The 27,709-nt window shown below is 44.8% G+C and overlaps 1 protein-coding gene, 1 long non-coding RNA gene and 1 pseudogene across 6 annotated transcripts in view; 2 read left to right on the forward strand and 1 right to left on the reverse strand.

Annotated features, from left to right (window-relative positions):
* Nucleotides 1–12,493, reverse strand: part of TBC1D2 (TBC1 domain family member 2) — a 42,240-nt gene extending 29,747 nt beyond the window's left edge. For 2 of the 4 annotated variants that reach the window (XM_019948997.3, XM_019948996.3), the window contains exons 1-4: nt 11,921–12,437; nt 8,392–8,533; nt 5,874–6,021; nt 237–370 (exon numbers count right to left, since the gene is read on the reverse strand). In XM_019948997.3, the coding sequence (XP_019804556.3) occupies nt 237–370; nt 5,874–6,021; nt 8,392–8,533; nt 11,921–12,295 (799 nt within the window). In that variant the 5' untranslated portion in view covers nt 12,296–12,437. Of the gene's footprint in view, nt 1–236; nt 371–5,873; nt 6,022–8,391; nt 8,534–11,920 lie in introns of all 4 variants that reach the window. The other 2 variants (XR_002179169.3, XM_019948998.3) reach the window with 2 other exon arrangements.
* A 57-nt stretch (nt 12,494–12,550) lies between these two features.
* Nucleotides 12,551–27,709, forward strand: part of LOC109552371 (uncharacterized) — a 50,444-nt gene continuing 35,285 nt past the window's right edge. Inside the window, exons 1-2 of one of the 2 annotated variants that reach the window (XR_002179170.3) lie at nt 12,551–12,702; nt 20,446–25,863. This is a non-coding gene — a long non-coding RNA (uncharacterized lncRNA). Of the gene's footprint in view, nt 12,703–20,445; nt 25,864–27,709 lie in introns of those variants that run through there. The other variant, XR_012332602.1, reaches the window with a different exon arrangement.
* On the forward strand, nt 18,416–20,439 carry LOC101324327 (acyl-protein thioesterase 1 pseudogene; annotated as a pseudogene).

Genomic DNA, 27,709 nt, shown 5'->3' on the forward strand with positions numbered 1-27,709 from the left:
AAAAAAAAAAAAGGAAAGAAAGAAAGAAAGGAGGGAGGGAGGAAGGAAAGAAAGAAAGAGAGAAAGAGAGAAAGAAAGAAAGAATGAATCATTACTACCAGACCCATGGAAGCCCAGGAGGAGTGACCTGGAGAGTTGAATCTTTGACACACAAAAGCACGGATGTTTGTTTACGGGGAGGAGAGAGGGCACCCACTTAGTCTCTGAAGGCAGCTCAGACCCAGGCAGAGGCTCACCTGGGGCGCTGAGGTCAGGAGGCGAGGGCTGCTCCTCCCTCTGAGGCTCCTCGCTCAGTGAAGAATCTTCTCCTGAGGGTCTGTGGCCTGTTCCTTGGGTCTGCTTGTTGCCCCGGATGTTGTACATTGTGTTTCTGAAAGGAAAATAGAGGATCATGGGGCTGACAGCCCTGCTATCTTGCCCACTACCCTTCCTGCTGCCACTGCTGGCGCTCAGGCTGCATCTCCACCCCAGTCATGACTTGATCAGTCTGCCTGACTGCAGGCACCCTGCAGAAGGCAACCCATCTGAGCCTCTCCCATCACCCTTACCCTTCTCCTTTCCATTTTCATCATGCAGATCACCTTTGATACGCAGTATTCCTTGTAAACAATACAAGCTTGACTCCTCTGCCTCCAACCCCACTGCTAGAATATAAGCTCCATGAGGGCAGGGGCATTTGTCTGCTTTATTCACTGAAATGGATTTGCCAAACTAACTTTCCCAAAACCTTCACCTGGTCTTATAACCACCTGGCTTAAAAATCACCAGTGGCTCCCTACTTCTGCTGAGAAAAGTTCCAAACACCTCCTGGCCTCTTGCTCCCCTTGCTTTCTTTCCCTGCTCAGACCTGTTCTCTCTGTAGCCTTCACTGATCACCTCACAGCCTCCAAGGAGCTTACTGCACTTCATGCATGGGTCACTCTTTGACCAAGTACTTGTCTAGACTGAGTAGTGGTGTCTTTTCTTCAAGAACTGAGCACTAACCTACCTGCATGCCTACTGGCACCTGGCACTGGGTCACATGTGCCCAGCGTACAGACTCAATAGATGTTTGTTTTGCAGGAAGGAACTAGGTAGCACCAAAGGCTGGCCTGGCACCACAGGCCACAGAGAAGTTCATGAGTTGGATGAAAAGGCAGTTCAATTGAGTTTGTTTTCTCTTTGCAAAGGTATAAAAGTCGACATATTCCAAAACTAATAACAAGGAAGAAAAAATGACTAAAGAGTTCACTAGGTCAGTGTTTTTCAAACTGCAGGATGTGAGCCATTGGTAGACTGTAAAATCAGTTTAGTATCACGACCAGCACTTAAAAAAAATGGAATAGAAAATATCAGAATGCGCCCCACTTAGAAAGGATTAAAATTTTGTGAATTACATATATGTGTATTGAGCCATATAGTAAGATGTATTTCTTACTGGTCAACAGTTTGAAAAACACTGCAGGAGGAGGTCAATTATCTAAAGGGCAGCAATAGCGTGGCCAGAAAACAAAAGGCTGAAAAAGTCTGTAGACTTGTGATGGAGTCCTGGCTTTGCGCTATCATCCCTCCATGTGATGTATACGTCTAGCAATATGGTGGACAAAATATCTGAAAAACCCTTGTTCCACAAACATCTACCTAGATGCTAGATAAATGCAAAACATATTTCAAAAGTATTTAGTTGAATTCTCAGAAAAGGAAGGGAAAATCCCTAGGGACTAAACACAAAAAAGGAGTTGAAACTCAAGTGGGAAGTAAAGAGGAAGATGCATATATAGATTAAATTACTTTTCAACAAATATTTACCCCTTCCCCTCCACCTCCGCAGGAGCGGAGTACATCCCCCTCCTCCTTTTGATTTTGGGCACAGCCATGTGATTTGCTTTGGCCAAAGGGATGTTGGCAGATATAATGTAAATATAGGCTTAAAATGTGCTTGCATGTAGGGCTTGCCCTCTTGAGGAACATGCCTCATAGCTGCTGGTCCATGGAATGTGAGAAATATGTTGAGGAAACCTAGATCTTCCCAACGGCTTGGAGCCAAGACCAGGTGAACCTAGCCTGTATCACGTGAACCCAGATGTGCAGGAAATGAATGTTTATTATTATATGACACTGAATTTTGAAGTGTTTGTTTGCAGCATTATTATTGTGAAAGTTGGCGAGGACATGAGTTTGTCCAGGGATCAACTGCTTTATTTAAATTGAAATATAACTGACATGTAATATTATATTAGTTTCAAATGTACAACATATTGATTTAATACATATACTTACTGCAAAAGGATCACCACAGTAAGTCTAGCTAACACCTATCACCACCCATAGTTACATTTATTTTTTCTTGTGATCAGAAATAAACTGTTGATACCAGAAACCTAGAACCTTGGTTGCAAAGGAGGAAAGAAAACAAGGTTTTGGACCCATGCAAAGTATGAAGTTAAAACTGAAATTCTTACATAAAGCTGAGATTCATGAAGGTCCATGCCCTCTGTGAAGTTAGAAAAAGAAGCCTGCTGGCAAAATTAATATAAGGAGAGTCTAGGTGAAGGCTCTGGGTGTTCAAAACATTACCTTTGTGTGGTTTTGGTTATCAGGATAATATTGGCCTTATAGAATGAATTAGGAAATGTTCTTTCCTCTTTTTTTGTGGGGAGTGGTAGTACAGTTTGTGAAGAATTGGTATTTATTCTTTAATGTTTGGTAGACTTCACCAGTGAAGTTATCTGGTCCTAGGTTTTTGTGTGTGTGCATGTGTGTGTGTTGGTGGGGTGGGGTGTAATTTTTTGATAACTAATTCAATCTCTTTACTTGCTACAGGTCTACTTAGATTTTCTATTTCTTCTTGAGTCAGTTTCAGTAATTTGTCTTTCTAGGAATTTGTCCATTTCATCTAAGTTATCTAATTTATTAGCATAGAATTGTTCATGGTATTCCCTTATAAACCTTTTTATTTCTGTAAGGTTGGTAGTAATGTCCCCTCTCTTGTTCCTGATTTTAGTCACTTGAGTCTGCTTTCTTTTCCTGGTCTTTCTAGATAAATGTTTGTCAACTTTGTTAATCTTTTCAAAGAACTATCATTTGATCTTAAACTTGTTTTTAAAACAAAATGCAGTTTTTTGGTATAGTTGGGTCTCGAATAGGAAAAGAGTGAGATTGTACTTCAATGGAGAGTACAGATGACTGATGGAAGGTAAAAATTAATCAATTAAATTTAGAACAGAGAAGAAATTAGAACTCAGCACTCCTAACACCTGACCTTAAATAAGGAGCCCTGACTCCTTGGGCTAGTCATTTCCTCTTCTTAGTTCTTACTTTACCCATCTAAAAATAAAAGGGTGGTGGTCATATTAATATGAATGATGACCATGAGAGGCACTATTTACTGAGTATCACTCTGTGCTGCGTCTTTCTGAGCCCCATTACATGGATCTCACACACCATAGGCCACATGATTTGGCAAAGACCCTGGGGCACATCCCTATGGCTAGGGGCACTGGCTGGGTGGGGTGACCATCACTGTTGCCCATACTTCCCCTTGTCCAGGGGCTGCAGCCTCCCCAATGTGTCTAGGGCCTCACAAGCAGTCACCCCTGGGGTGTGGGAAGGCATAGAAACCCCAATTTCAGGGCAACAAAGATCATTCTAAGCCCTAGCACACGTCTCCTCTGAGGATGGGCAGCTCACTAACTACTGTCACAGCCCAGGTGGCCATTACCCAGCCAAACTACTGTGCTTGGAAGAGGCATCTCCATTTCATAAACGTATTGACTTTGCCTGGAGCAGTTCATGGATCATCTTCTGTGGAGGTTTAGCTCTAGGTCTGAAAGGCCTGGTCAGCATGGGAGTAGTGGTCACAAGGACTTGTTCTGGAAGGATAGATAACCTTGGGCAGGACATTTATCCTCTCTGAGCCTGGATTTTCCCATCTGCAATGGGATGAGGAACATATCCACAACAAACAATGACTGGGGCCTTGCATGGGCCAGGTCTAAGATAAACCCTAGGAGTTCAACTCATCTAATCTTCACCCACATGCATTTAACTCTTTTACTCCTCACAACAGCCCAATGAAGTAAGCACTACTATAACCTCCACTGCACAGTGAGAACTTTGATTTGGGAAGGACAGGTAACCAAAGCCACAGAAGGAGTAAATGGTGGGGCTGAGCAATAGACTTGGATGTCTAATCCATGGTCTGAGAACTTAACCATTAGATACCACTTCACAGGTTTGTCCAGACATCTTGTTGAGAGTGTAAAGCACCTAGCACAGTGTCCTTCCTCGAGTATGACCTGGGCTCATGGCAGACCCAAGAGCAAGCACCAAGACCCGCCAGGGAAAGGGGGTGCTGGAGACAAGGGCAACCCTGGTCTTTCTGGGGCTGTCAGCAGCCAGGGCACTTGGAAAACCGTCTCACATTTTCTGTGGTTTATGACACATAACTGACTGATCCTCGGAAACTTCCTTCCTTTCTTGGTCTCTGCAGGTTCTCGGTTCTGCTTCTGTTGTTGGGTGGCCATCATTAGGCACGAACCTGGCTTAATCTTGGTGAGAACGCCCTGGACACACACTGGCTGGGTGGCTGGACTTCTCAGATCCCCTGTCCCCACAGCAGGCTCCCCATGTACCCAGTGCCCTCCAGCTCCTCCCATGGGAAGATCCCCTGCAGGGCGCCGTCCTTGTCCTCTCACCCTGGGGGGCTCAACCAGGTCCCATACCCGCCAAGTCTCTCTCTCTGGCTCAGATCTCTCTCCTGAGTTCTAGGCCTTTCCATCCAAATGTCTGTGGGGTAGTTCCATCTCTAGCCAGCAGACCCTAAAGGACACTCATCATATTTTCCCTAAAACCTGCTTCTCTCCTGAGAACGGCATCACTCCCCTGCTAGTTACCCAAGCAAATTCAAACACTGAGGCCGACAGAGAGAAATGATTCGCTTGAGTCACATGAGGCGGGGGCTCTAATCTAAGTTCAGGGAGCAATCTATTCTGCTTTCTAAGAGGTCCCAGTTTGTCTGAAGTCCACACAGAAAATAACCACCCAAACAGGATCAGCGTTAGGTACAGTCTGAATTCCCAAAAGCTTCCATCCCTTCAATTAGAGCCACAATAGTAGCAGCAGAATAATATTTAAGTGCTTACTGATCCCCAAGCACAGTTCTAAAGCAGTTTACATGTATTAACCCATTTATAACCCCCCTGCCCCACCCCAAACACACACACACTAATCTTGTAAGGCAAATACTGTTGTATTTACATGTACGAATAATTTAAGTGAAGCAGAGAGAAATCAAACAACTTGCCAAGGGCAGAAGAGCCCATGACTGGTGGAGCCAGGATACAAATGCAAGCAGTTTGGCCCCAAAGCTCAGGCCATAGTGCTATCTTCTTATGAACTATTTAAAACAAAGCCTGCCGGTGGGAAATATAAATTGTATATATCACACATTATGAGATGAAAAAGAAGCTAAGATGTAATCGACATACAGTAAATTACACATGTGAAAAGTGAATAATTTGATGCATTTGACATATGTAGACATTTGTGAAGCCACCACTCCATTACATTGAATATGATCTCAATTATGCATATATGTATATAGAAAATGTGAGGAAAGTGATGCTAAGAACGCTTGTCTGGGTGAAAGGACTACGGGTAATTTTAAATTTATACCTTTCTAGATGTTTCTAACTTCCTACAAAGAATGTGTACTACTTTAAAAATCAGAACAAATGTAGTATTTTAAAGTGATGATGTAATGAATTGAAAATAAAGCCCCTAACCCCCAACCCAAGTCCACCTCCCTGCAGAGGAGTCACACCGGATCACTGTAAGCTCCAAAGAAGGTGCTGCCTGCAGCCTGGCAGGCCCCTCAGCTCCATCGCACTTACTGTATTTCAGTTCCCAGGTGCTTGAGGGAGATATTCTGAAGGGCCAAGGGCATAGCAGGGACCGGCTGCAAGGCAGCTGCCATGCCCACAAGGCCAGTGGGCGTTTTCACGGGACACAGGAACTCCTCTAGCTCCGCCTCCTCTTGCTCTGGGGAACAAAGAAAAGGAAAATCATTCACGCTGGGGCTGGGGTCCGGTCACTGCACTTAGAAAGACTAGACAGGGTGGAGACTGGAGAGGTGGGGCAGCCGTCTCCAGACAGCTAATCCAGGGCCTGCCAGCTTGCTCAGGGCTCCAGGAATGTCTTTCTGGGGAAGGTTTCACAGGGGCCCTGGGTCCAGGAGGGTGAAGGCTTGCTGCGAGAAGGGCTTCAGAAGAGAAGCCTACACCACAGCTTCCTGTGTCTCCCTGCAGCGTCCTCAGGAGACTGGCACCTGGTCATTGTGGCGCAACCATGCCCACAGCAGGGGCTGGCCCAGAAGAGGCCCGCTGAGTGTGCTGAACCAAAGCCATTCTTCTGATAACCTGGTTCTTCTGATTTCCGGACACTCAGGAATTCTGTCTTTGGGAGGGTTTCTTGTTGCTTCTAGACTGAGGCGGATCCGGCAACCGTGTCAGCTCAGGCTGCAGTTTCCCGCACAGCCAGGGCTGTTGGCTCTCCCGCAGATGGGAGCGGAGGGTGAGTAGAAGTGCAGAAGCAAAAGCAAACAAACCCTTCCCCAAAGAAAGTCCTTACAAGCATAAAACACCCAGAGGGTTCTCTGGGAAAATTACAGATGAGTATCATAAACCATAAAAAGGAGCATTTACTATGACAGTAACAGTGTGCAGGTACACATATAATAATCATATTATTAGGACAGTTCTCACACACTGAACACTCACTATGTACCCGGCATTTTGCTCAGGGCTTTACATTCCTTTCCTCATTAATGATAAAATTCAATGTATTCGCTCACACATTCACTCAACAAATATCCAATGTGCATGGCAGGGTACCAGATACTTGGGACACAGGTGACAAAGACATGGCCCCCACCCTTGAGGGCTAGGGGGCAGAGACTGACAAGGACGCTGTGATTAGAACACAATGTAACCATCTGCAAAAAGTGTTGAGGGCTCACAGACAGTTTAGCAGGCAAAGTCCCGGAAGGCTTCCAAGAGGAGACTGGCAAAAGGAGGAGGTGGCAGTGGAGCTTGGCCATAGAGAGTAAGCAGGAATTCACCAGGCAGAGAAGAGGGGGCAGGGATGCCTCTGGTGCTGCTGAAGTGCACAGCAAGAGGCGGGCACTGGGGGAGCAGGCAGAGGTGAGATGAGGAAGGATGAGGCCTGAGTCTGGTGCTAAAAAGCTGGGACTGGGCCTGGGACATGGAGGGCGGCCACAGAAGCGGGGTGGGGCTCAGGCGCTCATTTGAGAAAGCTGGCTCGGGTTACAGTGAAGAGGTTGGGTCTGAGGTGGCAGGCTGGGACATGGGGACACTGGAGAGGAGACTGCTGTGGTTTTCTAGCTAAGAGTTGAGGCCTGACCCAAGGCAATAGCAGCGAGGGCCTAGATCTGACATGTAGACCAGAGGGTAGACATGGCCAGCCCAGGTGACTGGACTGGCTATCTGAGATCCAGGAAGGGGCAACTAGGTAAATGAAGCCCATTTACTCAGGGAAGGAAAAGTGGGGAGAAGGGTAAGGGCAGATGAGCTCAGTCTGTAAAGCGTCCGGGTACCAGGGTGTAGGAGGTGTCCAGCCACAGGTCCTGCCCTCGCCCATTGGGCTTCCCTGTCAACTGAGGGTGAGGCATGTTAGACACACTGCAGCTCGGTGGGTGGTCTGTCTCAACTGTGAAACCTGCTGGTCACAGTGCTGGCTGCAGCATGGGGGTAGGGGGGTATGAGCTCCCGGTCTTCTCCATGCTGGGATGTTTTAGTATTTGGGATCACGTGGGCCACCTGGTGGGGGTGAAGCTTCTGCCCACGGCAACACTGGGGATAAGATCACGGATCTACTCAACTCACAGCACAAAAGCATTTATGTAAGAAGCAACAACAACAACTGCATTCTCTCATTAACCTTCCTCACAGCAACTCTGTGGAAGTTTCATTTCTTGAGATCTTTCCGTAATTGTCATCATCATAATAGTAACTGACATCTACTGAGCTCTGACAATGTGCAGGCATTGTTCCAACCCTTTAAGGTGTAAGGATTCATTTAATCCTCATAATAACCCTAAGGAGTAGGTATTCTTTATTAACCTCATTTTACAGGGAAGGAAACTGAAGCTCAGAAAGGTTAAGCAACTTGCCTAAGACTGCACAGGATTAGGATCTGAGCCCAGCCAGCCTGGCCTCAGAGCCCATATTCTTGCCCTTGATGCTATACTGTTGCCCTAGCTCATCCTGAGTCACATCCCTGGCTCTCTGCTTCTTTAGCAGAGGGGTCCTCCCACTCACTCCCAAAAGGAGGGTAAAGGCTTGGTCACCAAGAGCCCTGGGTGTGTGGGCAGGAGGCAAGCCCATTGGGTACCTAGCTCGAGGCGCAGGGCGGGCCCATTCCCAGCCAGGGCAGCGTCAGGGACGACGGGAGGTGCAGGCGGGCTGTTGTGGAACTCCCAGCGCTTCATCTGCAGCTGCTGCAGCCAGTATAGCATCGCTTGCTTGGTGGCGGCCTGAGAAGCACAAGCGTTAGTTGGCAAGGCCCTGTGCCCGCATGGTGGCACTGGGTGTGGGATGCAGGAAGGTCATGGGAGGCTTGGCAACTCTCTCCTTCCCAGAAAAAGAAAAATTGTCACTGCAGGTGACACCTCTGAAACACCACATGCTTCTTGGCAACAGAAGATAATCGGGCTCTGATCTCCCACTCAGAGGTTCCTTAACCTTTCTGGGCCTCAGTTTTCTCATCTGTCCTATGGTGATGATAACACTCATTTCATAGGGTGGTTATGAGGGTGAAATGAAGTAAGCAAAGTAAAGTATACAGCATAGTTCCTGACATGCAGTAGGTGCTCAAAATGTGCTCACTGGATAAAATATTTTGGAGGTGTTAAGAGAGAGGGAGAGAGCTTTGAAATTCTGACCTGGCTGGGGCCCTAGTAGCATCATTATCTCCCTGTGTGACATCTCAGTGTCCTAGCTGACTTTGTGGAATAGGGAGAATCTCTCCTGTTTTGGGGATGATGTGATTGGGGACTGGAAAGCCATATGCACACAACATTGTGGCACCCTCCAGGCAGCCCACATGAGGTATGGTTGATGCTGGTCGTTAGTCTCCCAGCACTGGATGGTCCACATACCTACTCTCACATCCATTATGTTGCCGGATCCTCCACTGGGGAGGCAGGGCAGGAGTGACCGGCCCCCTCCATAGATGGAGAAACTAAGGCTTTGAGGCCGTCCAGGCAGGTGGTGGCAGAGCTGGTCCCAGAACCCGGGTCTCCCACTTCTAGACCAGAGATTTGTTGTAATTTACGGCTGGGAGATTGTGACTTACATGGAGAAAGCCTAGGATCGGTTGGGCTGCAGAAGCTGGATAGGCGCTGGGAGTGGATGGTGAGCCTCACAGAGCTGCCCACAATCAAGGCCATGTGAGAACGTCAGCAGGCAACCAGGGCAAGCCCCCTTCTCAAGAGGACCACGGTGAGGTGTGCACAAGGCTGGGGGCTCCCTGAAAGAGGCCCTCGGCCTGTCATGGAGATATCATATCAGATAAAATGATGCCCACCATTCTTCTCTTTCTATATACTTTCCCCGAGAGACCTCAGCCCCTCTCAGGGCTTCACCATGACCTTGTGCTGACAAGCTCCAGCCCATACCGAACAACCCATTTTATTAATTCATTGGACAGGAGTATATTGAGCATGTACTATACGTGTCAGGGACTGTGGAAGGCACTGGTGAGCCCACACACACGGCCCTCCCCTCTTGGAGTCTACTGAGGGGGACATATAACTGTATATCCTGCGGTTTCCTCATCCTGGGTTCCTTGCTGTCAGTGACTGCCCCAACCAGGCAGTCAGCCAGTTACACAAGCCACCCCTGACCCCTCCCTCACATCCTTAGCCGCCCCCATTTGTCTCCCGCCCCACTGCTACAGCTCTAGCTCGGCCGTCATTCTCTCCTGACCACTTCCTGACGGACTCCCGAACCACAGCCTTGCCTTCTCCTAACTTGTTCTCTACCCAAAAGCCAGATTGACCTTTCTCAATTTTTTCATCTCACAGTGCTTCCTTGCTTAAGGCTCTGACAATTTCCCCACAGCCCATAAGACAAAGTCCAAGCTCCCTGGCCTGCCAAATGCCCTGCCCTCGGACCTCTGCTCTTCCACTCCAGCTTCTGGGCCCCTCTATACCCCAGGCTCCTGGGATTTGCCTGGACATTCCAGGCTGTACCATGTTTTCCTATGTTTACTCATGGGGCTTTCTTGGCCTGGAATATCCTTCTCCCTCTTGTCTGCTTGTAGAAAACCGATTTTCTCTTTCAAGCGTCAAGGTGTGGTCGCCCCCTTCCCACCCCACCCCCACTCTGGCCCATGAGGCCCTCTCTGGATAGCCCCACCTACTTAGTGGAACCGACCCTTCCTGTCACAGCACCTTTCTGGTATAGACTTATCATACTGTCCCTACAGAACATTTTACTGCGCATGCCAGTCTCCCTGTCCGTCTCTCACAAGACCTTAAGTGGTTTGAGCCCCAGGGGGCAGGTCTGATTTTGTGCCACACCCCAGCGCCTAGCACAGTGCCAGGCACACACACGGGTCAATGGAATAGTAAAAGGCACGTGTTAGCGACCCTGTAGACAGCATTCAATGTGTGGGAGCAGACACATGACCCATAAGCCAAGTAACCCTAAAATGCCTGCCCTCCTGGCCTGGAATTCCTAATTTGCATTATTTTTGCTGATTCCCCACCCCACCCCCAGCCTGGTCACTAGCCTGGCCCAGACAGTAAAGTGGAACTAAAGCTGTGGGCTATATCCAGGGGGCTCAAGAGATGCCCAGTGGGCTGCAAGTAGGGGTGGAGGTGTGGGAAGACAGGGTGGGGGTCAGGGAGGTGGCAGTCGTCTGGCACACTCTCCTCTGCTGAGTGTGAATTCCAGAACTCTTAGCCCACATCTGTCTTTCCAGTTAAGTTCTAGGGCACTTCCTCTTGACATGACATGAACTTTCTGACCTTGGTTCTATCACTATGTGTGTTCATTCAACAAATAATTATTGAGGACCCACTAGATGCCAGGCTGTATTCTAGGCACTGAGATTAATTCAGCAACTTGTAGGTGCCTGTGATGTGCCAGGTGCTTACACACCCTGTTATAAATCTCACAAACTATCTAGGTACTAAGAGGTTAACTTGCCCAGAGTCACACAGCTAGTAAGTAGCTAATGTAGAATTTGAATCCAAGCCTGTCTGATTTCAAAGCACATGGCCTTTGCACTGCTTCAGGCTTTCTCAGTTAAATATGATAATAAAACAAAACCTACTGATGAGAAAACAGGTTTAGACGTGCATCAATGAACAATCTAGGTTGATCAGTGAAACCTAAGTATTTATCTCCCAATCTCTGCCAAAGTTTTCTCAGCATTCACTCCCCTTGGCCACAACATCAAGAAAAGTAATTCAGGATCCGGGCCTTCGAGAGGATGGCAAAGCTCATCTTGACTATACTTCAGCCCCAAGTAAGAAAGTTAAGGGAACGGCATTGTTAGCCACACCTAAAAGTAAAAGTTTTGACACAGTACTGAGAGGTAGAAAAGCTATGGGATTCCAAGTGTGGGCTACACCACTTTTTAGTTGTGTGACCTCGGACCAGTCACTTCATCTCTTTGTGACTCAGTTTCTTGATCCGTAATATGGGTCCATCATCCCGGCTTTTGTTGTGGGAACCCAGTGAGGAAGTGGGTGTGAATGTACTTTGGAAAGTATAAAAACCCTGGGCACCCAGGGTTCACTGGGCTGATCAGGGTCGGTGATTATCGTAAGTTTACTGTGACCACCCACCTGCGCCCTGCTGTGCCCTGGGATCTCATCCCGGCTGAAAAGGAAAAAAACTGCTCCATTTACCTTCAAGGTAATAATCCGGCTGGGAGTCTTGATTTCGAAAGTCCCCTCCTCGGCGTCCGCCTTGCAGTCAAAGACTGCACTGGAGAGGTCGATACTGTCCAAGGGATTTGCATCTTGCGCGGTCCGGGAATAATACAGGTGGCATTTCCTCTCGTCGTAGAAGAACCAGCGGGATTTCCAGCCCCGGATGGGCCCTTTGCCGCCAAACTTACTTAAATATCCACAGATTTTCTTGGGGGCCGTCTCCAGGGGCCGGGCGCAGCCTTCCGACTCCTTGGGAGGCAACACTTCGGGGTCCCTGGCTAAGCCGGCAGGCTCTTCGGACCCGGGGACGGGGGAACTAGACTCCGCGGGTTTCTCCTGGGTGCTCTCCATCGTCGAGGGACTGGAGGCCTGCGGCCCCACGCTGGTCAAATCTCGGAAACTCGGGTGATACCTTCCAAGAGGGAGCTTTCCGGACAGGGGCGGAGCCAGTGGTGACCCGCCCCCAGGAGACGACGGAGGGACGCGGCTGGCTGCGGTGTGTGCGCCTCCTTGATGGAAAGCCCAGTAGGGGCTGCTGGCCACGCCCATCCGAACCTCTCTGCAGACAGGACACGCCCCCTGCCGGCTCCTCCCACCCCGCCTTCTTCCGGCTTTTCCTCCGTGCCTATCCGCCATCTTTACGGGGGGCAGCTTCGGGCGTGAGGCGGTCCTTGGGTTGAAGGCGTGGTGACCCTGAGCTAGGTTAACCGACGAAAGAGAAGCTGGAAGAGACGCCTGTCCCCGACTACGCTGCTCTGGTAACTCGCGTAATGACGTGGATGGGTGGTCTCTTCTCGCGCCTTATGGGCCTCCCGCCTTTTTTCCCCAGGTGCTGCTCGGGTTACCGTCGGACGACGGACCGCGCGGCCATTAGTTGAAAGGGACGCCCGGCTCGGTGACGCCACTTCCGGCGCCGCTCAAAGCGCGCGTGGATTGTGGGCGCTGCTAGGGGCTTATTATCCGCGGGGCTAATTTAGCACCCCCGTGACTCAGCTTTGACCGCGGCGGCTTCACCTGCCTCGGTCCCAGCTCCCACTCGCCTCCTTCCCTGACTGCTCGCGTTACATGGGGTGCCCGGGCCCGGCTGCTGCCCTTCTGGAATCCACTACCTGGACGGAGTTGGGCTCAGTAAATTGGGTAAATAAACAAGTATGTATCTAGGCCCTGACAAGCTCGGTCAACTTCATGTCTCATTCTACCTCTTGTCCTTAAGTTTCTCCCCTTCCCTCTTGTCTTAGGCGCATCCCTCCACTTGGGCTGTGGAGCCCATTTCCTTCCACCTCTTTAGGGGCATCACGGTTCTCCTCTAGCCCTTTCTTATCTCCTCTCCTTTTAGCTTCTCCCCCTCTGCAGTCCTTAAAATTCTCATTGTTGGGGGCAAATTATGCTCAGAGACTGAGATTGTCTTTGCCAGTAATTGATTTAACACCGGTTAACTGCAGGAATTATCATTTATAATAGTATTTCACAAGTCAATAGCATACAGGGTAATAATGTCTTTTAATAAGCTAATAAATAACATCAAACTGTAACAGGGCCACAAGGCTAAAACTTATGGATGATTTCTAAGCGAAATGTTTCCTGTCTTCTCCCTCTGTTCCTGGAAACTAAAACTTACATTCTTGTTACTGTGCATTCATTGTTCCTGATTAACGTGGGCGGGCCTTCTTGCCGTTTTTGCTTGCTCCTCTTAACCTTAGCCCCAAGACTTTCCTTTAAATACACCTGCTTTCTCCCCAGAAGGCAGGATGGTAGTTTTCAGGACATTAGTCTGCTACCCTTCTCATCTGCTGGCAATCAATAAATTTGTCTTTCCTTTATTCTCAAAACCTTGTCCTTGTTATTCTCATTTGGCATCAGGACTAGGACCGAATTTTTGGTAACAAAATTGGCTGAACCAGCCAGGAGGCACGTCGGTGCCCCTGTGGTGTGCATCCTGCTCTCGACCTCCCACCTAACACTGTCGGAGCAGGGAGGGGTGCCCTGGGTTGGGCTTGGAGCCCTTGCCTGTGGGAGTGCTGCCTCCTGGGGAGAGAGTGAGGGGCTGTCCCAGCGGCTGGAGCCCCATCTTACTCCCGTCTCTCTCCTTGAAAAGGACGTGGTCTCCTGTAGCTTGAACCTTCTTTGAGGAAGAGTTGCCACACCTTGTCCACTTGGGGAAGTTCCCCCCCCCCCCGCCCCTTGATTTCACACTTTTGGGGAAGGTTGTGAACCTTCCAGCCTGTTAGGAGGCATTTGTGGCGCCGTTGGTGTGGAAGTCATGGTTGAGTGGGACCAGGGAACCCAGCGAAGTCGTTCTCTTTTGTTCTCATTTGAGTTTTGAAAGGTTCCTGTTTGTTTAGTTGGCCTTCGTTTTGATACATTTTGGGTTGGTTCCTTTGTTGTTGTTCTTTAATCATTTGTCTGCTTTTAAACATGGGAGGTGCCTTTAATGCCATCTGAAAGTCCCTTGGGAAGAAGTCTGGCGGAATGGCCAACTTATAGCTATAAGCCTTTGTCTAAAAGGAAAATGGGAAATGAGAGCTCTATTCCATCTTGTAGTTGTTCCCTAGGGTGTATTTTACACAACCAGGGGATTTTTAGTATGCTCCTAGAAAGAGAAAGTTAAATGATGAGAATTCATTGAAGGTCTAGATCAGTTTTTAATAAGATAAAACACTGGACACAGACTGCTAGACAAGTCTGAGTTTGCCTACTTTTGTCTTCTTATGAGAGAAAAACTGAAGATGTTTGGGTTTATTAGATACACATCTTTTACCACATCGAAGAAAAATTATGCTGTGAAAAAAAATGTATATTTTTAAAGGTTATGGAATATGTTCTTAAGTTTGCCAGTCAGGAAATACTGGTATGACAGTTCATAATTGCTTGCTTCTTGGTTTTCATTTTAAGGGTTAAAAATTGTAATATATGTGCAATTAAAAACTACTAGAAATAATAAGGGAAACATTTCAGTATGTAAATAAAGTAGGATACATGTTGTCGGTAAGAGAAGGTGAGAAGAATGGAGATATTTTTGTTAAGGGAAAAGAGTAATTTTGTCCTGAAGCTAGTTATTTCTAAATGAGGGGGAAAGAGAGGAGGACCAACTTATACGGATATAGGAAGTGACGGAAGGTTGTGGGAAAGGAACCTTGAGAAGAGAGTTTTATGCATGTTCAAAACTGGCTAAGATTAGATTGCATTTAATTAAGTAGATGAATTTGTTATTAAAAGTGAGCTGGTACAAGGCTGGATTTTGGTTTACTCTCTCTCTGTCAAGAGAATAGTTTTTCCTGGAATATTGAGCTGCTTTTGATAACAAACTGTAAGTTTCTTCACTTTTTTTTTTTTTTTTTTTTTTTTGCGGCATGCGGGCCTCTCACTGTTGCGGCCTCTTCCATTGCGGAGCACAGGCTCCGGACGCGCAGGCTCAGCGGCCATGGCTCACGGGCCCAGCCGCTCTGTGGCATGTGGGATCTTCCCAGACCAGGGCATGAACCCGTGTCCCCTGCATCGGCAGGCGGACTCTCAACCACTGCGCCACCAGGGAAGCCCAGTTTCTTCACTTTTTAAGTGATCTTTAGTGATCTATTGTAACGTTCTGTATTTGACTCAAATCTTTTATTGTTACTTTTGTTAAAATAATAAGCATTGTTTCATAGTGACTTATGATCCTATTTGACCAGGTGTTTTAAAACTTTTTGGTATTTTTGACAAACTTCCCAAGGATCAAATTCTAAATGAAGTTCTTTTAGCCTCTAACTAACTTTGGGATGTTTCAATGGGCCCCTGAGGTATCTCAGAGAGAAATTTTAAATTAATTTGAATTATTTCGTATGTTAAATTACATTGGAAACATTGTCAGGTGAGTGGTAATAAACCTTTTTACGTTATATTGTATGGATAAATCTTATTAAAATAAATGTTCTGGAAATTAGATGAAGTTCCTAAAATTTGGATGTGTCCTGGTATTGTTATCAGTCATAGTTCTAGTTATTATCTTAAAATGTCGTACGTCATAGCACTCAGTTAAGCTTCTTTGTCAACTGCATTGTAATCAGATCTTTAACCGTCACCTTTATGTCTTTTGTCATTCATAGACAGTTATTATTTCACTGTGATGCTTTGCAAAACTGACTCATCTTTTTTTTTTTTTTTTCTTGTTTGCGGTACTCGGGCCTCTCACTGTTGCAGCCTCTCCTGTTGCGGAGCACAGGCTCCAGACGCGCAGGCTCAGTGGCCATGGCTCACGGGCCCAGCCACTCCGCGGCATGTGGGATCTTCCCAGACCGGGGCACGAACCCGTGTCCCCTGCATCGGCAGGCGGACTCTCAACCACTGCGCCACTAGGGAAGCCCTGCTTCATCTTTAAGACGAGTCATAGAAAGGACTTTTTGACAAGTACAGCTTTCTGATAACTTTCAGATCATACTGCTGAATTGGGTAGAAATTAAACAATTCTAATGGAAACCCTGATGGTTTCGTAAACTGTTAGCAAAAGGATTACATAGGCTGAGTGAACTGATGAATATGGTTGTAATTTTTTGGTTTTTATCTGAAATATTACTGGCTTTTAATCTGTGTTTTTCAGATGTAAGGAAACCTTTCCCCTTAAGTTAATTATGATTTATAACAACTTGGTAAATTATATCCTTGTAAGTAGAATTGAAGCATTTATCTTTTCTTTCTGTCTGATCCCTCCAGAGCTTGGAAACTCTTGGGTTCCCAGGAGTCTTGTCAGATGAATGAGGAAGGTCACCTCCTGTCAGGTGCAGGAATCTCAAGATATTCTGGAGACCTGGAGAAGAGAGGAATTTACCCAAATCTATAGATATCACAGGCAGAATCTGAAGGCAAGCGATTAGCATGGCATTGCTAGCCTTGAGGGGCCTTTTAAAAGTTTGATCTGGGATTCCCAATGAAAAGTTCCAGTGCAGCCAGTTTAAGAGAGCCTATATGAGCAATTACACTTATGCAAATAATCAGGCCAAGTTTATGGAAACCAGACTTACTTGGAACAAATTAGTCTTAACACATTATTATTATTTTTTATAAGATACTTAAAAATTTATTTATTTATTTATTTATCTATTTATTTATTTGGCTCTGTGCTGGGTCTTAGTTGCGGCATGCAGGATCTTCGTTGCTGCATGCATGTGCGATCTTTAGTTGAGGCACGTGGGATCTTTTAGTTGCAGCATGCGAGATCTTATTAGTTGCAGCATGTGGGATCTCGTTCCCTGACCAGGGATTGAACCTGGGCCCCCTGCATTGGGAGCGTGGAGTCTTAACCACTGGATCACCAGGGAATTCCCTTTAACACATTATTGACTGGAGATGTATTAATACATCTTTATTTTTTTTTTTTCTTTTGCGGTACACGGGCCTCTCACTGTTGTGGCCTCTCCCGTTATGGAGCACAGGCTCTGGACGCGCAGGCTCAGCAGCCATGGCTCATGGACCCAGCTGCTCCGCGGCATGTGGGACCTTCCTGGACCAGGGCATGAACCCGTGTCCCCTGCATCGGCAGGTGGACTCTCAACCACTGCGCCACCAGGGAAGCCCAATACATCTTTTGTTACCCGAACGTTATTGACCGGAGACTTACCAATATGTTTTTAGGGAGTGATACAGTTAACATCACTGTGTGAAGTTGTTAAAGCTTAAAATTGATCAAGGGTTGGGACTTCCCTGGTTGCGCAGTGGCTAAGAATCTGCCAGCCAACGCAGGGGACACAGGTTTGAGCCCTGGTCCAGGAAGATCCCACATGCTGTGGAACAACTAAGCCTGTGCGCCACAACTACTGAGCCTGCGCTCTAGAGCCTGCGAGCCACGATTACTGAGCCCACTGTGCCACAGCTCCTGAGCCTGCGCACCACAAATACTGAAGCCCGTGCGCCTAGAGCCTGTGCTCCACAACAAGAGAAGCTACCGCAGTGAGAAGCCTGTGCACTGCAACAAAGAGTAGCTCCCACTTGCTGCAACTAGAGAAAGCCCGTGCGCAGCAACGAAGACCCAACACAGCCAAATAAATAAATTAAATTAATTAATTAATTAATTTAAAAAAATTGATCAAGGGTTCATTATACAACTTATGATTGTTGTTATCGTTCACATTTTGCTCCATTAGGTTTTTGTTCCAACCTTGTGTATATTATAAACGCAAGCTTATTACTGTAAAATTTTCAAAACTTTTCATCACAAGATTTTGGGTGAAGAAGAATTTTTTGATGAGTTTTATGCAGATATTTTCTCTGATTGTCTGAGCGACATATATACTAGTGTCCCGGAAAGTGATAGTTCTTCAGAATATAGTTCTGATTCAGATGATGTGAATGTTAGACCAACAAAAAGACAAGAAAACCTTACTGATTGATTCTGGTACAGAAAGTGAAAATGAAACAGTGGTGGAGAATGCTCCTTTGCTTCTACAGAAGAGTGGATTGAAGGCAGCATTTGGCAGAAATTAGACGACTTTACAGGTGTGTCAGGTGTAACTATTGAATGTAATAACCCACAAAGTGTTAGTGAAATAACAGCATTAATTTTTGGTAACGACTTTTGTGAGTTGATCACTTCTCAAACAAACTTGTATCATCAACAGAACGAAAAATCATATAAAAATTATGATAAGGCTTTAAAATGGAGTGATGTAATCAGTAGTAACATGAAGTTTCTTGGATTAATAATTTTGATGGCACAAATAAGAAAGTCACACTGGGTGCCCCTGTGGGCGGGCCGGACTTGGTGCTTGCACCCCCTTGGCTGCAGCCCAGCACCCGCTCCGCCTTCCACTTCTGATGCGCGGTCGGTCGAGCTGGTGTATGTGCCACAATAACGTGTCGGCCCCGCTGCCTGCCATTGTGCCCGCCGTCCGGAAGGCCACTGCCGCGGTGATTTTCCTTCATGGATTGGGAGACACAGGGCATGGGTGGGCAGAAGACTTGGCAGGTATCAGAAGCGCCCACATCAAATACATCTGCCCGCACGCGCTGTTTATGCCTGTGACATTAAATATGAATGTGGCCATGCCTTCTTGGTTTGACATTATTGGTCTTTCACCAGATTCACACGAAGATGAAACTGGAATTAAACAGGCAGCAGAAAGTGTAAAAGCTTTGATAGGGCAAGAGGTGAAGAATGGCATTCCTTCTAACAGAATTATTTTGGGAGGATTTTCTCGGGGAGGAGCTTTATCTCTGTACACGGCACTGACCACACAGCAGACGCTGGCCAGCGTCACCGCCCTCAGCTGCTGGCTGCCCCTGCGGGCTTCCTTTCCACGGGGTCCTATCAGTGGCGTGAATAGAGACATTTCTATTCTTCAGTGCCATGGAGATTTGGATCCTTTAGTTCCCCTAATGTTTGGTTCTCTTACTGCTTTGAAAGGCTAAAAACATTGGTAAATCCAGCCAGTGTAACCCTCAAAACCTATGGAGGCATGATACACAGTTCATGTCAACAGGAAATGATGGATATCAAGCAGTTCATTGATGAACTCCTAACTCCTATTGATTGATGTCACTAAGAGGCTTTGTGGAGAAGTACACACCAGCATCATCATTGTAGAGTATAAACTTCTTCCTTTGTCTGGTCTTGAAACCTCTAATATTTGCAGTGTTAAAATGTTTTGCAAATACACACCAATGACACAGACTAAAATCTCCTCATGGAAAATTTATGAGTTTCTATGTATGTATTTGTGTAACATGATCCAGAATATATTAGTATTAAAGTAGGTGAAGCAGGTAGCTTCTTTCTCCCAAATGTAATTCAGCAAAGTAATAAAATACTGCAACCAGATTTTTTATTATGTCCCTTGAAAATTATTAGTATGCTTAATGAAAACTTGTTCAGGTATAAATGAGCAGTTAAGACATAAACAGTTTATGCATGCTGTGACTTAGACTCTGGACTTATTCCCAGATTACTTAGTCACCATGCAGTATCTGTATATATATATTTTAAATTAATTTATTTAATTTTGGCTGCATTGGATCTTTGTTGCTGCACGCGGGCTTTCTCTAGTTGCGGTGAGCGGGGGCTACTCTTTGTTGTGGCGCGCGGGCTTCTCGTTGAGGTGGCTTCTCTTGTTGTGGAGCTTGGGCTCTAGGCGTGTGAATTTCAGTAGCTGTGATGTGAGGGCTCAGTAGTTGTGACTCGCGGGCTCTAGAATGCAGGCTTAGTAGTTGTGGTGCACGGGCTTAGTTGCTCCATGGCATGTGGGATCTTCCCGGACCAGGGCTTGAACCCGTGTCCCCTGCATTGGCAGGCAGATTCTTAACCACTGCGCCACCAGGGAAGTCCGTATATTTTTATATATGTGTTCATACGTACTTAATGATTATAATACATAATAAGAATAAGGTGTTATTACATTATTCCTAATAGGGATAATGCTTCTAAGTGTCAATAAAGAGTAATATTGCTGTCTTCAATTAATGGCCCTTTTATTTTGGGGACCACGTTTTTCTTTCCTGAATATAATTTCTATTTAATATTCTTTTTTCCTCTCTAGAAAAGAAATGTGTTCTTTCTTCTTTTTTATCCTTCATAATGGACCAAATATTGCCTACTTGCCATAGACATCTGCTGTCAATACGTGCTGTAATTTGACATTCTGAATCACAGACATGACGGCATTGAAAACGTACTTACACTTGTAAAAAGAAACCAGACATCCCTTCAAAGTTTCTACACTACTTCTTAAACTGGACCTTTGTCTGCCGTTTAGGCTGGCAGAGTTACTTGAATCTTCAGTCCAGGTAACGAGAATAATTCTGTGGTTGTATTTTTCTGTAATTAACTGAAAGAATAATTAAGTCATATTCTAGTATGTTCTGAAATATTTACTGATATTACAAATTGTAATTTCTAAGATGATTTGCTCTAAGATGATTCTCCTCGTAGCATAGTTTTAGTTTACTTATTTTGCACATATGTTTGAAACCGACTGCTGTAGGAAATGAACAGTCCATTCAAAAAATTTCCTTTACTTTTTTCTGCCAATGGACTTATTTGAAATTTTCACTATAGTCAGAGTTTCTGTGCAAACATAAAAGTAGCAATTATTTGATTTTAAATAGATTTTTCAGATTATTGGTTAACATTATTTGAAAGCAAGTTTATGGGTAATAAAAGTTAGTCAGAACTCAATACATATGGTGTAGTTACCACCCAGTTTAATATGTAGCAAAAACGTACACTTGCTATTTCTGAACTGTTAATTTTTCTGCCGTATTCCAACTGACTAGAACACCGTTAGGAATGCATCTTTATAAATGGGTACTACTTGATGATGGAAATGATTTCGTATGGACGGTATAGGATGTTAATAATGAAGCCATATGTTTATGTCTGAATTTACAGTGTTCTTTTTTGTTTGTTTTTGCGGTACGCGGGCCTCTCACTGTTGTGGCCTCTCCCGTTGCGGAGCACAGGCTCCGGACGCGCAGGCTCAGCGGCCAAGGCTCACGGGCCCAGCTGCTCTGCGGCATGTGGGATCCTCCTGGACCGGGGCAAGAACCCGTGTCCCCTGCATCAGCAGGCGGACTCTCAACCACTGTGCCACCAGGAAGCCCTGGATTTACAGTTTTAAACAATCATTTACTAAGTCATTTTGCTTTTATTTTGAAGAATATAAACTGTTGTTTCACTTACACAAATCAGCAAGATCTAATTTATGACAAGAAATATTCCATTGACATGTTGTGCTGTAACGTGGGAAAATGTAAATCTTTTTCACGGTTTCTATCAAAGTGAAATAAAATTTAATTCTGAAAAAAAAAAGAAAGAAAGTCAGTCACACTGGGAAGAACATTGGTCGACTGATCTCTTACTTGAAACACCTATCTTTCCAAAGGTTATGACGAGAAGAAGGTTTGAACAAATAATGACATTTCTTCACTTTAACGATAACTCAGAAACTCCACTTCCTGCAGACAGAATTTCAAAGTTAAACCTCTTTTGGATTATTTTCTGCCAAAATTTCAGTTGTTCTATGTGCCCAAACAAGAGCTATCACTTGATGAGGCAATGATAAGGTGGAGAGGACAACTCAGATTCAAAACCTGTAATCCTGGAAAACTTACAAAATACAGAATTTTGGTCAGGATGGTTAGTGAAAGTGAAATTGGATATATATGCAGCCTTGAGATTTACATGGGTGAAGGAAAGAAACTGCAAGAAACAATATTGTTGGTCCTACAACCTTATCTTGGTTCATGGCACCATATTTACCAAGACAGTTATTACAACAGTGTGCTCACATCTGAAATAAGAGAGAATCGTGGTCTACTAAACCAATTAAAGGAGAAATCTAAAAATCTACAGCGGGGAGAAATGACATTCTTACGGAAGGGAAAGTGATTCTTCTTATATGGAAAGACAAGAGGCTAGTCCTCATGGTGACAACTATTCAAGACACCTCCATAGCATCTACAGGAAAGGAATGCAGGAGGACTGGCCATCAGATAACTAAGCCCACTTGTATATAAGAGTATAATAAATATATGAAAGTTGATCGATCCAATCACTATCTGGCAAACTTCAGTATCCTCTGGAAAACTCGAAAATGGTTTAAGAAAGTGGGTTTCTATTTGAGTAATTACGGTTTATTCAATGCGTTTAAAATTTATTGTAGCTTTATTGCACAGAGTAAAATGACTTACAAGCAGTTTTTGTTAGCAGTAGTTAGAGAATGGGTAACTGACCATTCTGGTGAATGTAGTGGTAGTCCTACACCTGGTCCTTCAAGCCCCCCACACAGATCCACCTTGTCGACTATCAGGTGAAATAAAAGAACATATTCTAGAGGAAATAATACCCACAGGACTAAAAAAAAATGCTGCTGGGAATTGTAGAGTCTGCTCTTCCAGGGGAAAGCGCAATGAAACACGGTATATTTGTAATAGATGTTCTGTTCCCTTGCAGAGAGGTGCCTGCTATACTGCCTATCACACTCTAACGAAATATTAGAATGCTTTAGTAAGACGTATACAAAGTTTCAAATAAATACATTAAGTGCAAAAAAAGTTGCTGATATTTACTCAGACGCGGGTGTTTGAATATTCACTTATGTAACAAATTGCCAGGCATGGGCGTTAGTTTCAGCAAAAATCCCCTGGTCAGTAATATGTTAATTTGGCTAGATTTAGTAGAAATGAGGATAAGTTAGAGAGAAAAATTATGTTTCAGTAATATACCTTTGGATATTGAAGTTTTGTATTTACTGAGGTTTTGTATTTATTCTCTACGTCCAAGATGGATCCTTGTTACTATGTTACATTATTGTAAAGTTTAATTGAATTATTAAAATAATATTCTAAGCTTGTTTCTAAAGCAAGTTACAGTAATCTGTCTTTGGATGAAGATCAGATGCCCTGTGACTTGCAACTAGGAGATTATGCACCTGGAAAAGACATCATTTAAAGGACTGTCTCCAAATTAGACAAAAGGACCCTTATCAGGTACTCTTTAACTAGCGTATGTGCAGCAAAATTGAAAGAAATTGACTCTTTTATTTATTTATTTGGCTGCACTGGGTCTTGGTTGTGGCATGTGGGATCTTTGTTGCAGCATGCAGGATCTTTAGTGGCGGCATGTGGGATCTTTTAGTTGCGGCATGTGGGATCTTTAATTGCGATGTGGGATCTTTTAGTTGCGGCTTGCGGAATCTTTAGTTGTGGCATGTGGGATCTTTTAGTTGCAGCATGCAGGATCTTTAGTTGCGGCACGTGAACTCTTAGTTGCAGCGTGTGGAATCTAATTCCCTGACCAGGGATCAAACCCGGGCCCCCTGCATTGGTAGCATGGAGTCTTAGCCACTGGACCACCAGGGAAGTCCCTGAAGGAAATTGACTCTTCATGTTTTCCACTTAAGAAGGGCCTCTGCACTGGACTGTCTATAGAAAAGACTGCTGACCACAAATGACACCCATACCAGGATGAGAAGAAGATAACAGTAGTGGTAGGCAGCTGACCCAAAAATCTGGACCAGGCCTGTAAGAACCATCCAACTAATTTATTTATTATTATTTTAAAAATATTTGTTTATTTATTTATTTTTGGCTGCTTTGGGTCTTAGTGTGGCATGCGGGATCTTTTTGTTGTGGTGTGTGGGCTCTTCGTTGCGGCACGCGGGCTTCTCTAGGGTTGTGGCGTGCAGGTTTCTCTCTAGTGGCGCGCGGGTTCAGTAGTTGCAGCGTGTGGGCTTAGTTGCCCCACAGCAGGTGGGATATTAGTTCCCCGACCAGGGATTGAACCCTCATCCCCTGCATTGGAAGGCGGATTCTTAACCACTGGACCACCATGGAAGTCCCCATCCAACTAATTTAATTGAACTGTTTACCAAATGTTTGTCTTCCTATCAAAATGCAAAGTTACTGTTTTACTTCTAACCATACTTTTAACTCCAATGTTCAGGATGGAAAGAAAATTCTTTAGTGAAGTTATCGTCAAGAGTATAACTATTCATGACGTGTCACTGTTTGCTTTGAGTATACTGCTAAAAGCACATATACAATGTTCGAATGACAATTTGGTATAACTGATAAAGTGTCGAGCCTATAAAATGTTTCTTCGTTAGCATACATCTGAGCTTGTTCACTATGTTTGATTAGTTTTCCTCCAATGTGGATAATTAGGCATACACACACACACACACACACACACACACACACACACACACACACACACACACACACACACACAGAGTACGCCTAGCACTGAGGGGCATGGTGGACCTAGGGCTGGCAGCAACCACCCTGGCATCAAGTGACAAATATTTTGATCATCAGTGCTTTCTATCGAAAGATTTGCAAACAAAAAGGGGAAATTATAGAATAAATGTTCACATATTGAGGTATGGCGAAGTTATTCTGGCTTTTACATGATTTAACTTAGACTAGAACAGCCTGTTTGTGACCTGTCAGAGATATGCATTGTACATCTGCTTTAACCAGTAAGAAAAAGAATACATTTAAAAATCAAAGTAGAGTAACTGGTTCAGGTGTCCAAAGTAGAGCTGGATGGCCATTCTGAATGTGGTTTCAGACACATTTCTGTACTACTGAGAACCTGATTGCCAACTGCAACCTTAGGGCCTCCAGGTGCTATTACAAGAAGAGGTGATGTCAAGCCAGAAAGAAAAAAAGAAAAAGCCTCTCTGCATATCTTGCAGGATTCTAGAGCATCTTTTGGGACAAGAGAATTCTTTAAAGTGAAAGCCCAGAACCTTCTCTCCTCTAATCCTCCTCAATTTTAACATTGCCCCAGTTCAGCAGGAAGTAGCCAGATGACTTCGTTGCCCTCACTCCCGTAGATATGGAAGGTTATAACTGACAGGGCCACAAGGCTAAAACTGTTGGATGCATGATTTCATTTTTTTTTAAATTTATTTTTATTTTATTTTTGGTTGCATTAGGTCTTTGTTGCTGCACGCAGGCTTTCTCTAGTTGCGACAAGCAGGGGCTCTAGGCGTGCGGGCTTCAGTAGTTGTGGCACACAGCCTCAATAGTTGTGGCTCGTAGGCTCTAGAGCACAGGCTCAGTAGTTGTGGCGCATGGGCCTAGTTGCTCTGTGGCATGTGGGATCCTCCCGGACCCGGGCTCGAGCCTGTGTCCCCTGCATTGGCAGGCAGATTCCCAGCCACTGCACCACCAGAGAAGTCCCTGATGCATGATTTCTAAGTGAAACTGTTTTTCCTGTCTTCTCCCTCCGTTGCTGGGAACTAAAACTTACATTCTTTGTTACTGATTAATGTGGGCAGGCATTCTTGTTGTTTTTGTTTGTTCCTCTTAACCCCAGCCCCAAGATTTTCCTTTAAATATGCCTGCTTTCTCCCCAGAAGGCAGGACAGCAGTTTTCAAGATGTTAGTCTGCTACCCTCCTCATTTGCTGGTATATCAATAAATTTCTCTTTTCTTTATCCTCAAAACCTTGCCCTTGTTATTTTTATTCAACACTGGGGACAAGGACTGAATTTTCGATAACAAAATCAATGATATATTAATTTATACTGTTGTTCCAGACAAAGGGGGCAATGAAAGCAATAAAGTCCAAATTTAGTTCACGTATACCCTTCTATGAGTTGGTTCCCGGTAGATTCATTCCTTCCAACTAAAAGTTGGGTATCAGCTGCTGGCTTAGGTCCCAGTGCCAGTGTTGGCAAAGGTTGCTCCAGAGGTTATTACTCCAGGGACCCTCACATGGCTTGCGCCACTGCCTGTGAGGACTAGTATTGCCAGGGCAGGAACGGATATCTCTTCTCTTCCTGAGACTGCAGCACAGTTTAGCACCACTGCTGACCAAGAGTTAGCCTGGCTAGGGTTAGGAGCAAGTGTCTCAAGAGCTTCGTGGGACTATTTGGATCAGCAAAGAGTAGCCTTGCCCAGATGGAACACCCTAGACTTGCTGATCAAACCTCTTGGTTTTTATCATTTAAAAGTCCGTCATGTGATGGATACCACTGCCATTACCTTGCTATCAATGATGTAATGCTCCTGTCCACTCCAGGTGCAAAAGCTCTGTCAGAAAGTCCTAATATCCAACTTCAAAACAATTTCATCAAAAAGAAGTTATTCACAGCAAGTTCAAACCACAGCCAACTTGTATAAAACAAGCTTTCCAAACATGGATTTGAAATCATAACAAGTTGATACATGACACTGGTCCACTCTCAGTGATAGCAATGAGAGGCAGTGGATAAAGGCGAGGGCTGTGCAGTCCATTTCCAGCACTGCAATCTTGGGTGATTTACACAACCAAGGTCTCAGTCTTCTCATCTATAAACATGGAACTAAGGAGAACATCTGTCTCTGGAGGCAGATATAGGTGAAGTTAATGAAGCTTAAGCTCACCTGCAGGGGCTGCTCAATTTGTTATATTTATTTTCTTATTCTGAATAAGCATCCATCTTCATGTCTAACTTTGTGTTCATAATTGTGTTTTTTTCTAAGGAAGCCTTCAATACTATATAAATTCCAATCTCCATAGAACCTGAATACACTTCTATCAATATCCCCAGCGTTATTTTGGTAATTAAATAAAGTAATTTGTGTGAAGCTGTAAGCACAGAGTGTGGGGCACAGTAAATGCTCAGTAAACATTAACTATAATTAAAACAATAAAGTAGATCTCGAGGCAAAAGGCAGTAAACCACAAAGAAGATGGAAGATTATATAGTAGAATTCACACCATTGAAAACTTGGAAATACTGTAATTGGAATTGGAGATTTTAACACACCACTTTTAGCCTTTGTGAGATTTGCTAGAAAACAGCCACAGAAAACAAAGATACAGAGATCAGAATGCTATGATAAGGTAGGGTCAATTAAATAGGGATTACTTAGTCTTTTTACATTATGTTCCATGTCAAAAAGACATTTTTGGTTTCCAAAAAGATTTTGTGCCAGGAAGTACCTTGTCATTAATATTTGAAAATAATAAAAAAGTTAACAACCAAACAATCTAACCCTTAGAAATAAAAACAATAAATTTTCTAAATAACTATTGGGTAAAAGGGGAAATAAAAGCTGCCATTATAAACTATTTGGTGCAGGAGGCTGGAAGACAATAAAAGCTGTACATATCAAAATTCAGCCTGAGTGCTTAGTCACTGGTGTCATATGGACTGCATTATTAGAATTCTAGCACCAATGATTAACTGTGTGACCTTGGGGGACAGACTAGAACACAGTCATTCTTGTGGGTAAGGAGTTGTAAGGGGTATTGCAGGTTTTTCAACATTTTCACCCTGTTACAGGTTGAACTGTATCTCCCCT

Source organism: Tursiops truncatus, chromosome 6 (assembly GCF_011762595.2).
Source record: "Tursiops truncatus isolate mTurTru1 chromosome 6, mTurTru1.mat.Y, whole genome shotgun sequence".
NCBI classification, from domain to species: Eukaryota; Metazoa; Chordata; class Mammalia; order Artiodactyla; family Delphinidae; genus Tursiops; species Tursiops truncatus.